The sequence below is a fragment of the Microcebus murinus genome, chromosome 7 (assembly GCF_040939455.1).
Source record: "Microcebus murinus isolate Inina chromosome 7, M.murinus_Inina_mat1.0, whole genome shotgun sequence".
In the NCBI taxonomy this organism is placed as follows: domain Eukaryota; kingdom Metazoa; phylum Chordata; class Mammalia; order Primates; family Cheirogaleidae; genus Microcebus; species Microcebus murinus.
This window is the reverse complement of record NC_134110.1, coordinates 60,879,775-60,894,543: the sequence shown is the minus strand read 5'-3', so window position 1 is coordinate 60,894,543 and position 14,769 is coordinate 60,879,775. Positions and strand designations below refer to the sequence as shown.

General features: G+C 49.0%; 1 protein-coding gene across 9 annotated transcripts in view; it reads right to left on the bottom strand.

The window, feature by feature from the left end:
• Positions 1-1,332: 1,332 nt before the first annotated feature.
• Positions 1,333-14,769, bottom strand: part of NCALD (neurocalcin delta) — a 410,511-nt gene continuing 397,074 nt past the window's right edge. For all 9 annotated transcript variants that reach the window (XM_076005119.1, XM_020288961.2, XM_076005118.1 and 6 more), the window contains 2 exons: positions 4,759-4,864; positions 1,333-1,569 (listed from right to left, as the gene is read on the bottom strand). In XM_076005119.1, coding sequence (XP_075861234.1) covers positions 1,472-1,569; positions 4,759-4,864 — 204 coding nt within the window. In that variant the 3' untranslated portion in view covers positions 1,333-1,471. The remainder of the gene's footprint in view (positions 1,570-4,758; positions 4,865-14,769) is intronic.

Below are 14,769 nucleotides of genomic sequence, written 5' to 3'. Positions count from 1 at the left end.
GCGCCAGACCAAACAGCAACTCAAACGTGTGCTGTCACTTCTGGAAACAGAAATCTTCATTCAGGGAACACAACGATGGGAAGTACTTTAGGATTCCTCATAGTGGGACTTGGAAACCACAGGCCCACTAGTCCGTATCTTCTTTACGATGAATTAGATCAACCCAACCTCTGACTCTTTGACAGGCCACCGGGGGCATGTTAAAGGGAATGTTCCAGACACGGCTCCCTAACCATACACATGGACTAAACCATTGGGAATTCCCAAGAATCGACACTATTTTTTTCAGGTCCGCAGAATATCAACCTGCTCAGAAAAGCACCAGGCCTCCAACCTGATGTTGTCAACGGGCTGCTGGGTCAGGTGGGTGAACCACCCGCCTCACCTCTCCTGGAAAGGCCAACCTCCTGGCGCTCCACTTGCACACGTCTGGCCACACTGCTCGTCACCTGCTCTCCCAGCACTGCGACTCAGGAAGGGCGTTCAAAATGAACGTTGGGCCCTAGGCAGGGTTACTTTGTACTTTTATGGAATATATAAAATATACTTGTCAATTGGTACATTTGTGCAAAGGCAGATATGACTTTAAAACAAGACGTAGACATTCATTATAGTTGGCTTACTTCACAATAAGCTACTAAAAACAGTCTCTGGAATAAGATTGTATTAGTGCTCACTAAACATGCATTTCATTTAAACAAGGCAAAACACTTAATTTGGTCTGCAATACCCAATAGTTTATATACAGCAGTCTTCTTTTTTTTTTTTTAAATCACAATAGGCAACAAGATGGGTCTGGTTTTGGAATATGTTACCCTTTGTATTGAATTTCCAAAGACACTCCTATTAGCTCAACTAGTGTAAACCTGTGAAAAAATAGCTGAGCCATCGTTTTCCTCTCCTCTCCTCATTTACCTTGAAATGTTCACAGCTTAGAAACTGCAGCCTGCTGGGGAGGCGGGTGGAGTGGGCCCCATGGGGGACTGTCCCAGCTCCTGTTAATAGCCTCGCCCCAGAGGGGGACTTGTCCTTGGGGAATCCAGCCTCAGCCACCCACCGCCCCCAGCAGGCCCAGGCAGGGAGTTCTGTCTTTCAAACGAAAGCCCCTCAAACTTACAGAGGAGTCCCCGTGCTGCACGGGTTTCCCTTCTCTTGCCTCCCCACCCCGAGTCTTAGGTTTTAGAAGAGAGACATTAGAATCAAAAGAAAACAATAATAGTAACAATTAAAAATCGTCAAACAACGAACACCACGAAGTCTGTCCATGCTCCCCACAAGCACGCTGGGGCTCTGGGCATTCCCACGAAGCGTCCACGACAAAAGAAGCTGAAGGCGTCACGGAGGAAAGCGCATCTGACCGCACAGGGGACAGCATCACCATCAATATTGTTTGGCAAATAAAAGAAAATGATCAAAAAGAAGAATCAAAGGGAACACAAGCAGCTCTACACCGGGCCGGCGGGCGTGGGGCTCAGAACTGGCCGGCGCTGCTCGGGTCGCACTGCAGCAGGCGCACGATGGACGGGTCGCTTTTGGCCCCTCGGATGAACTCTTCCAGGGAGAGTTTTCCTAGGAAGCAAGAGGACGGGTGAGTGGCGGCAGGCGGCAGTGGCGTGCGCTCACACCCTTCCCACAGCACGACGGTGACCGCAGCCACTCATCACCGCTGTGACGCGCAGCACTCACCTGTCCCGTGGAGGAGCCCAGGTGACTCTCTTTCCAATGTAAGACCCACGAGCACTCTGCCTGTTCACCGGGGCACTGCCAGCCCAGGCACAGCGCACACTGCAACACAGCTCCGCGTCCTAGCAGCCCGCTGTGTGCCCGGGGGCTGGGGAGAGGGTGGGGATGACCCTGACTTGGTCCCTGCCCTCCTGGCTCTTCCACCTCCAGGCACCCTGGAGGGGCTCACACTCAGTATTTTGGGATGAGAGGCCCCAGTGCCTTGATGAGAATGAGCTGGGCCCTCCCAGCACCAAGGCCGTTCCCACGGTGCCCCTGGGAGCCCGTGGGCCCCCTCAGGCGGCTTCGGTGTACTCAGGTTTGCTGCAGGAGCCCCTCACATCTGGGGGTGCAGCCCCGACGTGAGTGTCCGTTCTTTTAGGAAACGTGAGGACAGCTGCACCTCCCCCACCCCGAGGTCAGGAGAGTGAATGTAGGGGTGTGTGTGCGACTCATAGGGTGACCCCTGGTTTCCGCCTACCCTGATGGGCTGGAGGAGGGAGACCCGGCAGCCTGGGTCGCACTCCCGCCCAGTGGCCTGTTCCTTCCCGCACAAGCCGGAGCACGTCCTGAATTCTCTTCCAGGAGGGCCCCTCGGTCACTGTGGTTGTGGAGAGGGTAGGGTCGTGGGTAGGAGCTGGGGCCACAGAACTTTTCCCCATTCCTGGAGCTGCTTCTTTGCCTACCTTGCCCCTGGGAGCGACACGGCTCACTTGATTGGTAAATTTGGGAGGAACTGCCGGGCACTTTTGCTCGGCTTTGCCTCCTTCTGCCCCTGGAAGGAGCTGCCCAGAGAGGACTCCTTTCCGCCTGCTCCGCCAAGGACGGGCGCCGGCCCGCCCTGCCCTGCACAGCCTGCGGTTTGTGACCAAGGCCCTTGGACCTCCACACTCAGCCACGTCCTCCACGTAGCTCTAGCCTTTGGCCTCAATTATTGCTCTTTTATTTCTCAATTTATTCCAAACCCAGACAGGAGGGGGTTCCTCCACCAGAGATATCAACAAATACCACTTCCCCTCCACCATAACCCCTTCCTCCCAGAACCTAGTTCTTGTTTAATCAGATCCACTTTATTTACGTGAAAAAGAAAGACAGGGATTTATTCATTTATTTATCTTTAATATGTAGAGCTGGTCCCCTCTAGGTTTTGTGTTCTGACCATTTTTGATGAACTGTGCCCTACCCCCCACGTAGTAGTTAAAATGGCGGTGGCTTTGCAAGGCACGCACTGGGGAAAGGAGACAGCAGCGGCCACCGAGCACCTTGGAATCTCTGTGAGGGAGGCTCCGGGAGCTGGGCTTCAGGGCTGGGGTTCCCTGTGGCCCCATGATTTTCTCTCCAAGCCAGGGGTTAAACGCCAAGAGCTTCAGGCAAGAGGAACCTAATGGCTGGAGACTCTACGTGAGGTCTGCTCTGCTCCAGGCAGGGAGGGGACCGGGTGGCCTCAGTCCTGGGGGCCAAAAACCAAGCCCTGAACTAAAGCACCCAGTCTCCTGGTTGGGCTAAGATTCCTCTGAGCGCTGTGGACTTACAGCCCCTCCTCCTACTTCCTTCCCTCTGCTGCTCTCCTTTCCTCCCCGCCCTCTTTTTAAACACAAGGCTTTCCCTCACAGAAGCACAGGACTCTAGCAGTGAGCTGGGTTCCGGGAATCTAACCCAACCAGGGCTCTGCGATCCTATGGTAGCAGAGCCCCAGTGGAAAGACCCTAATTCATCACCCGTGACCAACACATAGTTGGGTCTTTATCCTGTGGTGTCTTGATTTTCTTCCACCCTTTAGCCTGATTCTAAAGCAGAGCATAAACCCACTGTGCTCCCTGGAGCACCAGCAAATCCTACAGCTTAATATCAGCGAGTTCGTTAGCTATTAAAATAATCCTGTGCTTGTTTAGTCTTTACACACAATCAAATATAAGGGGCAATAAGATGTAACAGGATGTAATGGCACCTCTGTGGAGGAAACTAAGCAAACAGAAGGGCCTGCACTGTGCAAACCCAGACTCCCAGGCAGCTGGCGCCCCAGGGTGGGGACAGAGAGAGAGAGAGGCTGGCTCTGCTGCAGAGCCTTCCATTGTTCTGTAGACCAGCGCCGGGTAGGCGTGCAGGTACTTTTGCACAGCGTGGACAGGAATTGCTCTGAGCAGAGCAAGTGAGCTGGTAACAACAGCAAGAGCTACGGAGCCTGTTACGGACCGGGCCCTGAGCTTAGCACTTTCAACTCAGGTGTTACATCTAAATAGGGTGGCCAGATTTGGCGAATAAAATACAGGACTTCCAGTTAACTTTGAATTTCAGATAAACAGTTTAGTGTAAGTACGTCTCAAATATTTCATGGGGCATACTTATACTAAAAAATCCCTTGTTTATCTGAAATTCAAAGATGACTGGGCCTTCTCTATTCTATCTGGCAACTCAGTAAAATCCTTCTGTTCTGGAGTTTGAAATCCAACCTTCCTTTTCACTTTGTTGGGTTTGAATTGTGGGTGGCACCATCAGGGCTGGAACCTCCTGGCCACCTCACTCCCTCACCCCTTCTCCGTCCCTGGCCCCCTGGTGACTGAGGGAGCCCACGTGTTTCTGGGAAACCCAGCACCTTAGAGCATACACAAAAGACCCCTTGGGCAGGCTGGGGTGAAAGCTGCTAGCATCTCCCATTCTGATTGGCCTGCAGGGTCCCAGCTTATTGTGCCCTGGGCCTGTCCTGCGGACTGGTCTGTGCTAACCATGCTTTCTTGAGTCCTTCTATCCTGCTCCACAAGACCTATCTTATTTTCTTGGGAGTAGAAGATGACCTAGAAGGAGGATAGAAGGGCCTAGAAATAAGGCATTTTCCCCCGGACTAGGATCAGCTCTCTAGTGACCACCTGATCCTCTTTCTTCCCACCCAGCTGGGAGGCACAGAGGATGAGACAACCTCATAAAGGGTCTCCAGCCAGGTCCCTGAGGCTGAGATTTTGTCCTTCGGTGGCATTTCCCTTCCTGAGCTCCCCCGACCCCTCCCACAGCCCCCACCTGATGAAGCAGAAAGCCTCCTACCGTCTCTGTTGGTGTCCATCTGGCGGAAGATCTTCTCTGTCCTTTTCTCTGGGGTTGACTCATCTTCAGGCATTTTCATTACGGAGGAAACCATTTTATAGATTGCCTGGGGACAGAAGAAGCGTGGTGGTAAGACAGAAACACCGTGTGGCACGCAGTAGTCCTACTGTTAAACCTCCCAAATGCAGGGGTGAGGGACTGTCCCCAACCACAGCCCTGTCTTTGCAGAGTTGTGCAGGACATGGGCGCCAGGCCAGCAAGCTTGCTCTCATCCAGTGTGGACCCTCAGGAGTGACAACTGGTAGGAAGGTCCACTAGACCCGTGTCTGCAACGTCAATGTATGTGTGAATTCCCTGGGAATCTTGCTGCGATGCAGAATCTGATCGTGCAGGGCCGGGGCAGGGGTGGGGACTGAGATTCTGTGTTTCTTTCTAACAAGCTCCTATGTGATGCTGATGCTGCTGTTCTGAGGACCCCACTTTGAGAAACAAGGCTGTAGGGGACATTCCTCAGGCCGGAGAGACAAGCAGATGTCTATCGGGGTCTCCACGAAGGCCCCTCAAGGACGATGAGCACACACCAGCCTGTAAGCGGTGCCTGCGTCTTCCCCAGGCAGACACCCCCGACCCATCCGGACGCTCTTCCCCCGCAGGTGCCAAGGGGCTCACATTCCTTCTCTGCAAGCTCCCAGGTATCCCTGACATGGAAACAATCTGCCATCCGAGTTTTCGATTAAATATGCAATCTCCGGCCTGAGGTCAACTGGGTACAGCTGTGAAATCTCATGGGCAAGGAGTTTTGCAAGCAGTCCTGAAAACGCCTGGAGGCCTGCATGAAGGCCTCAGTTGTCGAAGGTAGTTTTTATTTGGGAAAAGAAATGTAAAGTCATTGCTTCTATCCCCAGATCATGACTTTGCTAATCAGATTTGCTTTGGGCACCTCAGTCCTGGGAAAAAGTTCTAGAAAAAGTAGGTTTTCCCAGGGGCGGGCAGAAAATTCCAGAAATTTCTGGAGTACTGGGGACAGTGGGGCAGCTGGAGAGAACAGAGAAAGGAAGGCAGCAGAGGGAAAGTGGCTTCCAAATGGGAAATGTGGGAGAGAAGAGAGACACTGAAGATTTGACTTAGCCACTTTGCAGTCTTATTCAGGACCAGCCCTGCCTGAAGTGCTGAAAATGTTCTGGATAAGGGGGGTAAATATTCTAACTGCAGTCAATCAGATAGGAGGGAACACTTGGTCCTTGGGATGATCCCGTGCCCTGGGACCCTTAGACCATGCTTCCTGAGTCTGTCTGGAGCCACCCAAGCTCCTGCTGAACTCCAGAGCTGCCTCCATGGCCACATGGTCTGAAGGAAGGTCAGGCTCAGGTATGGCCCTGCTTGGGGTTACACTGGGGTGAGCTTGGCTATAGTCACTTTTCCCAAGCAATGTTCATCCAGATGTGGTCTGGAGGCAGGAGGTGAGCTGTCATCTGTCCTCCTGCCCCTGGACCCTGCTTGCTGTCTCCGCCAGCCGAGGTCTACGCTGCCTCCTGTCCTGGGGCCACAGTGCCATCTGCCAGGCTGCTGGGGACACCTAACTCCTTGGGGGAGCTAGGAAGGCCATGGAGATAGATCTCTTTTCACAAAAGGGCAAACAGAGGCCCAGAGATTTAACAGGGCCGGGAGAATATTTAGTAACAGCAGAAAGCAGGAATCGTTCCAGGAAGTCTCCCAACCTCTTCGTGGCTTTCTTTGCTCCCACAATGGAAGCTTTTCTGTAACTCCTGACCTAGTCAAAATGGAATCAGTGGCAGTGACTGATAAACAGCACAGCACACCCTCACACGCATCTCAAACTCACACACCCTAAGCCCAGGGACCTCAGGACAACCACACCACCACGGTATCTGGAAATCAGCATCTCACTGGGTCACATTAGTGTGCTCTGTAAAGGAGGGGAGTGGCGCCAGCTCAGGAGCTGCAGAGGTGTAGCGGGAGGAGCAGGGAAGGACAAGTGACACATTTATTTTTTGCCACTGGTCTTAGGGAGGCTGTGTAATTACTCATCCTCAACCTTTCCTGGGGCTGGAATGTTCCTTCCCTGAGCCTGGTCTGGCCTCAGTAGGGCTGTCTCACTTGGCGCTTCCTGGTGCCACCTGCTTTGTGGCCATGACTGGCCAAAGGGGGCATTTCCTAACCTGTTGGATACATACCTTGGTTTCCTGGGCCAGCAGCTTTGTGTACACTCTCTTCTCATCGGAGTGCTACCCTAGCCCCTCTCCCCTCCTCTATGAAAACTTTCCCATGAGTTAGGGGCAGACTGAAATGTTACTCTCCTCCAGGAAGCCTCCCATGGTCTTCCCTCCTTCCATTGCTATGTACACTCTCCCTTCCTCTTTGCTAGCAAACGGCTCCATCTCAGCCTCTCTTGGATCGCTTCATTCCACTCGCTCTGAACTGCAGTTACGCAGGACGTTCTCCTTTCAGATGTGAGGTGGCAATCAGATCTGGCTTTCCTGGGAAACCCCGCTAATGCCTCACACGGGGCCCTACACAGTCAGCCTCTCTGAGAGAGCGCATTCCAGAATAACGCCGTGGGCCCTCTTCTTAGGGACCACACGAATGTGCTGTGGACGCCCACGCACCACCGCGGGCAGTCTCGGGGCCTCCCAGACTCCCAAGCCCACCCAGGGACCCCCGGTTATGAGAACCTCTGTTCTTTCAGTTCCTCCCACCCACGTTCTCACTCAGTCACAACTACTATTGCCAGGTATCATGACTGTCCCAGTCCTTGTCCTCACAGGGTTTGCTGTTGAATAAGGCAGACAGACATCATTAAAATAATCAAAGAAACAAATGTAAAACCATTGCTGAAGAAAATGCTACAAAGGGGGGTGCTCGGTCTTAATAGATGATATCATGGAGGATTGGGCCTTGCCAGGAGGGTTAGGGTGGGCTTCGCCGGGACCGATGAGTGGGCAGATATGACAAAAGCACAGGGCGAGGGAAACACCGTGTGGAGGCCCAGGGTTGGAGGCGTGCAAGAACGCACGCGTGGCACAAGATGTGGCCCTAGAGCAGGTCGGTACAGCACACTGGGGCGTCACAGACCATGCCCAAGTATCTGTATTTCTCCAATGAACAACAAAAAGATGGAAGTGACATTAAATTTGATTCACCTATTTATACTCACTTCCCAAATTCTCTATTCCCTTATTTTCAGGCAACAATGTTCAGAGAATGGAAAAATGATCATTCATAATTTATTTAATAATTACTATCTACTGTGTGGTAGGTGGTGGGGCATAATTATCAACAAGACTGATGCTGTCTCTTATTTTGTATCTCACTAATCCTCTAGTAAAGGACTTCAGAGGTACCATATTGGACATCAAAATCACCTCATTTGTAATGAGCACCATTTAGATAGGTACAGACATTACAGCCATTCTAGTAACGCCTTCATAGTCGTTATGAAAGCCCTCACCTAGACTACCTCTGGTCTCCCGGTAACAAATAAAACCCATTGGTCTGGAGCACTCCTTGGAACTGTCAGCCACTAAGGTTCGGGCCCATGAAATTCTACTTGGGATTCGGATGCAAAATCAACTGTGAAGCTATTCCCTTACCACGCTTGGTTGAAGAAATGAAAGCCCAAGCAAACACAGGAATGTGTGTGAGAGGAGGAGGTTCTCACACTCAACAGAGCCTTCCAGAGTTTTAGTGTTCAGCTCTTAGGCTAAAGGAGCAGGGTTGGTACAGAGAAATGAGGATAGGTTAATATAATAGCCAGCCAACCATCTGTCATCTCCTCCCCAAAATGAGCAGAGTCAGAAGGCCCTGACGTGAGCACAAGTGTGAACGGGGCTTCTGGGACGGGCAGCAGGCCTAGTGTCCAAGTACACTGTGGGTCGAGGAGGAAGTGAGGTCTCCTTTAAGAGGCTCACATCTCTAGATGGCCCTTTCATGACACTCAGATTACATTTGCATCAACCCACTGACAGGGATGAGTGGATTATTTACAAAACCAGGTCTAAGGCATACGTGGTACCACAGCGGAGAGCAAAGAGCTGAGGCGTGGTCTCCAGGGTGAGCACGAGGACGACTGCCTTGCAAAGCCACATCTGGGGAGTTGTCTGTCCCTTTGCTCCCTTCCCACGGCACCAACGGCTGACAGCTGATTGTATTCGAACTTCACAATCTGGACTGCTCGGCACATAGAGGAAAGAGACACGACCCAGACAGCCCTCTGAAACTAATCACGTCTTTTCTTAGCTCCAGTTTCCCCCACCTCCCACAATTTAGTGGGATTAAACTGTGAAGAGACCAGGCTACTTCCCTACTTTATTTTTAGCAATGTCAAGAGGCCTACCAGGGGTGTCCTGTTTTTGATTAAACTTGAAGAGCCCTATTCCTGTCTCTGGGTAGACACAGTGGTTTGGGGCACCCGGGCAGGCTTGGGACAGCTCCCCACTGTGGCCAGGGCTCCTACCAGCTTCCCTACGGCCTATATTTTTCTTTCTTTTTTTCTGTTGAAGGAAAAACCGCCTGGAATGCCGGAAGGGAAGGACTCAGATTTGCACGGACTAAGGCTGTGCGAGTAACCGAGGGCATGCACAACTCCAAGAGTTCATACGCAACCTTTTCTCTGAAGGAAATCACACTGACCCTTTTCATCAGAAAATTTAGGGTCTTCTAACGGGAAGCCAGACACTTTCTGATAGCAGACAAAGGGCAAGAGCAGTTAGGCAGTACAAGGTTGTTTTTAGGTGACAAAGAATAGCACCCTGCTTAGAATGATATTACATGCCAGGAAAGGGAGGGGGCATGAAAAATCTTTTTTGAAAATACTTAAAAAATGGGATTAACATCTATACGTGTGGAATGGCATCAGTACTTTCCCATTTAGAGCTGAAAGAATAACTTAAATTGGTAACTTTCATACTTTCATAATGTTCTCCCCAGTTGCTTTAGGCACCTTCACAGGCAGGGAGGTGACAGGATAACAGGGATCTACTTCTTTTTCAACCAAAGAAGTTCCATTCTTATATTAGGTTTCATCTAAGATTTTACTTAGAAAAAAACCCAAATTTTTGCTGCTAAAAATGAAGTTTGAAACCACTGAACCACTTTATGCATTCTTCCCTTTGTGATTGATTTGATCCTCAAAGGTAATGAGTAAGTCAAAGATTTGCACACAGAATCGTACTCCCTGCACACTGGGGGAGCTTATGATTTCACAGGACCCAGCTCTGTGCCCCTTTATGACTTGAATGGCTATGGGAAGTTAGATGTCGTCTTAACATGGAAAGAATTTCCTTATGTTCAGGAGTGTCCAATGGTAGAATAGTGGCAGGCTGTTTTGCAGAAGTTAGTCCATAGATACTGAAGATATATACAAGCAGAGGCTGAGCAGTCATCTGTTGATGACACTGTAAAGAAGTTTTTCCCAAAGCATTTTCCAAGAAATATTATCCTCCCAAGATGCTCTAAGATCAGAGAGATTCCATCATCAAAACAGCTTGGGAAACACTGCTTCTTTTATCCCCTTTTTGGAGCACTATGATGCACATGGACATATTAAAGATTCTGAGAATTCCTACGGTAAAGAGATCTGCTGACCTCTATTTAACCCAGGTTTTCTCAAATTGGTTTGGCCAGAACCCTTGTTGTTTTTCAACAAAGCATCTATGAACCGTTTATGAAACTGGTACCCCAACAAAGTTCTATCTGCACCAGGACTGATTCTTACTTTGGCTTCCTTTTCAGCTGGGCTCCTTCTCTGTTCTTCTCTTTTTCAGGATAGATAAGCTACAATGCTTCTCCCTGAGATTTGCCTTCCTGATAGTTCCTAAGTTTCTGCAAGATAGGGATACTATCTTATTCATTCTGGTATGCTTTGGAGTTTAGCACTCGCTTTGTGCAACAAACCTTTGTTGACCTTACAATAAGCACAGTGAATATGCTAAATCCCTCTGATTAGAGAGGGAAAGCTCAGCCCTGCTCTGATGGAGCTCACAGTGCAGATGGTAGAAGGATGGTCAAACAGATAAATATATGAAAATGAGAGCAGAGAGAGTGCTGCTCCTGGTGAAGATGGAGTATTAGGGATAGAATTCATTTACCGTCCCACCCTGAAGCAACAGAACAAAAGCCAAAAGGCAATATATATGATACAGCAGTTTTCAAGACACTGGAAATTGGGCAGCAAAGGACAGTGATCTATAAGAGAGCAGAAACAAAAGAGGTATGCCGTACGATGGCCCCAGCTTAAGGCCTTGAGAGAGTTTCCAAGCCACAGTGCCAAGAGGGGGGACCCATGTGGCCCTGGTGAACTCACTGACTTGGGAGTGGAGTTGAGGGTCTGATGACGCCCAAGTGGCGTTCACCAGCCAGAGGACAAGAGAGGAGAGTTGCCCAGAGAGAGAACTCCAGAGAGCTCAAGGATTCGGCTGAGTCAGTGCATGCATGAGAGGAAGCTACCCAAGACTGGGGGAAAGAACCAAGTGAAAGCTTAGGAGGAAGAGTGCCTGGTCCCCACAAAGGTCAGGAAGAGCACCTGCTTCCACCAGCCAGACTGCAAAGCCTCCCTCTTTGTGGGGCACTGGCTACTCAGAGAGGTCTTGCCTCAGCGGTGGAAAGTAATTCGTCCCGGATGAGCACTGCTCTGATGTCACCTAATGAATCTGACAAGCAAGACCTAGAACATTCAAACTGTGTCCAAGTAATCGAAGCATGTCTCAGAACGAAGTTTAAGAATATTTGTAGGGCTGCAAAAATATCGTGCACTCAACAAGGTAACATCCTGCTGATGAGATCACAAAGTAGTTATCTTTTAGTGGAGTTGTTCATGATTAAACAGTATCAATCTATCTGAAATTAGCAAAAACCAGGAGCAGTAGTCTGATGAATATCAACAAAAGACACTACAGAAAAGCAAGGGTAACGTGAATGGGACTGGGGTGTGGGGGACACAGGAGGTAACCCCCAATGGGTGAGGCAGGAAGATGCGGTAAGAGGGTACGCCAGGCCACCACATAAGGAAACACTATCGGATGTGAGAGACCACGGTGCCTTCTGGAATCTTCCTGTTGACATCTAGGTGAGGCATGAAGCATTCAACTACAAAGTGAGATGAGTCTTCAGAGAGCTGGGGTCCCAGTCATAAAGGCTATTACATGCCTTGCTAAGGAATTTAGAGATCATTTGCCGTGAATGGGGAGATATTCAAAGATTTCAAGTAGAAGAGGAACATGATTATAGCTGCAGTTTGGAAAGATCACTCTGGTATCAGTGGGGGAAATAAGATTGGGGGAGGGCCCGAGAGGAGGCAGGAAGACCTGTTAGAAATGTGTTGTGAGAGATTGTATTTTCTAAAAATGGACAGAGCAGTATTCCTAGTCCACCACAATCTTCCAGAAACTTGCCACTGACCCATCAAGAGGTAGACTCTGGTCTCTTCCTCCTGGAGCCTGGAGGCCTTGGTGAACCTCAGAGACCTTTGTGACTGCCCTTACCGGGGGTGGGTGGGGGAAGTGACACTCTGACCTCAACAGTCGGGTCAAAAAGGAGCTACAGCTCTGCCTGGTTCTCTTTCTTAGGACCTGCACTTTTTGAGCCCTGAGCAGCCACATAAGGAGTCTGGGCACCCAGAAGCCACCATGCAGGAGAGAATGGGAGGAGAGACCACACAGAGATATATAGAAGGAGGCACAAGGAGCCTCAGCTGTCCCAGCTCCCAGGCACTTTTGAGCCACCTTAGCTGATGAGACATGGAACAGAGATGGGATCCCACTAAGTTCTGCCTAAATATCAGATTCATGGGCTAAATAAATGATTGTTATTTTAAGCCATTAAGTTAAAGGTTGGTTTTGATATATGGAAATAGATAACTGGAATAAAGTTATAGTAATATAGGTAAGAGATGTGAAGGCCTAGGCCAGGCATGATGGAATCACAGTGCTTTGGGAGGCAAAGGTGGGAGGATCACTTGAGGCCAGGAGTTGGAGACCAGCCTGGACAACATAGTGAAACCTTGTCTCTACTAAAAATAGAAAAATTAGCTGGGCGTGGTGGTGCATGCCTGTAGTTCCAGCTACGGGGGAGGCTGAGGCAGGAGGATTGCTTGAGCCCAGGAGTTTGAGGTTGCAGTGAGCTATGGTGACACCATTGCGCTCTAGCCTAGGTGAAAGAGTGAGACCCTGTCTTAAAAAAAAAAAAAAAAAAAAAAAAAAAGAAGGCCTAAGACACAGCAACTTCATATTATCTATTTAAGGAGGGTAAAGACCTCTTTGGAAGGAGTTGTCTGAAGCTGCCTTTACACTGAACTTTACATGAGATTGAAAAAATATTAAGTGCTCCTATCTGAAAGTGATGGGTACCGCCACTGACTTGAAATGAGACAGTGGCACGAGGAATGGACAGGATAGATTTAAAATAGATTGAGAAGGCAGAGCTAATAGGTCTGGTGACTGCCTGGATATGCAGCTAGATGTTAGAGGAGTGCCAGAGATGTCACTTTCTAGATTACAGGATGGACGGTAGGACTATTTGAAAAGGTGTGTGGGGGAGGGGGCAGGATTGGGCAATGAGTTTGTTTTTGGAATACTGACTTTAGGTGCCAGTGCAACATTTTAGTGGAGATGTCCGCTAACAGTTGGATGGGGGAGATGAAGATCTGGAAGTAATCTGTTTCTTCAACTATAAAATGGGGCCGATAAAGTTATTTTGAGGATTAAATGAGATAGTGTTTGAGCACTAGGTTGAATAGTGCCCTGCAAAAATTGATGTCTACCAGGAATTTGTGAATGTGACCTTTTTTGAAAAGAGGGTCTTTGCAGATGTAAACAAGTCAAAATGGGGTCATAATGGATTCTGGTGGCTCTACTGCAATGACTGGTGTCTTTATAAGGGGAGGGAACTTTGGACACAGGCACACAGGGATAATACCATATGGTGGAGGCAGAGCCTGGAGTGATGCAGCCGCAAGCCAAGGAATCTCAAGGGCTGCCAACAAGCACAAGCAGCTAGGAAAGAGGCATGGAACAGATTTCCCCATGGAGCTTCTAGAAGGAACCAACCTGTTGACACCTTGATTTTTGGACTTCTAGCCTCTAGAATTGTGGCAGAACATAACAAGTTTCTATTGTTTTAAGCCACACACTTTGTGGTTGCCCCAGGAAACTAATACAACTTGGGAAACCCTCACCATTATGTCTGGCCCCTAACAAACACTGAGAAGAGACTCTCAGAGGAAATGAAAGCAATAGAGGGAATCTTACTTGGGAATATCCATATTTAGGGAGCAAGTGAAGGAAAGAAGTACACAAAGAAGATATGGTGAGAGCAACCAGAAAGAGGTACCTTTTAATTACTTAATGGGTACAATGAACAATATTCGGGTGATGGTTACACTAAAAACCCCAGACTTCACATCTACACGCTATATCCATGTAACACAACTGCACTTGTACCCCCTAAATCTATACAAATAAAATAAAATTTAAAAAGATTTTAAAAACCATATTCTAGAAGAAAAAAGAAAGAGGTGCCTTTTAGATAGGAGACAATCACTCATGTTTGCCAGATGCCATATTTGATGCTAAGAGTTAACTTACACTCTTAAGCTACAGTGTGGCTTTCGATAGTAAGATTAATCCCGATAAGAAAGGGATAAACCCAACACAACCAATAAGCAACGCTAAGGTCAGTTCTTAGAGAAAGCCACTGGCCTAAGCAATTGCTCTAAAGAGTTTTCTCCAGGAAAGAAATCCAAGTTGCATTCCAGAGTAACATCCATGGTCCCCATTCATAATTGGGGATTAGGCCAGGGTTCAGGGATGAATTCCCAGGGGCTGTAGAAGATTAACTAGAAACTCTTCCATTGCCCCCTACCCCCCCTCCTTGAATCAGAAGAGCACAGTGTTTCAAGTCTCCAAGGAACCTATCAAAAGTGATATGGCGTCTATGACACCAATTTAGAAAGGTCTTTGGGTGGGAAATGCAAATGTTCTCCGAACGTGCTCCTAA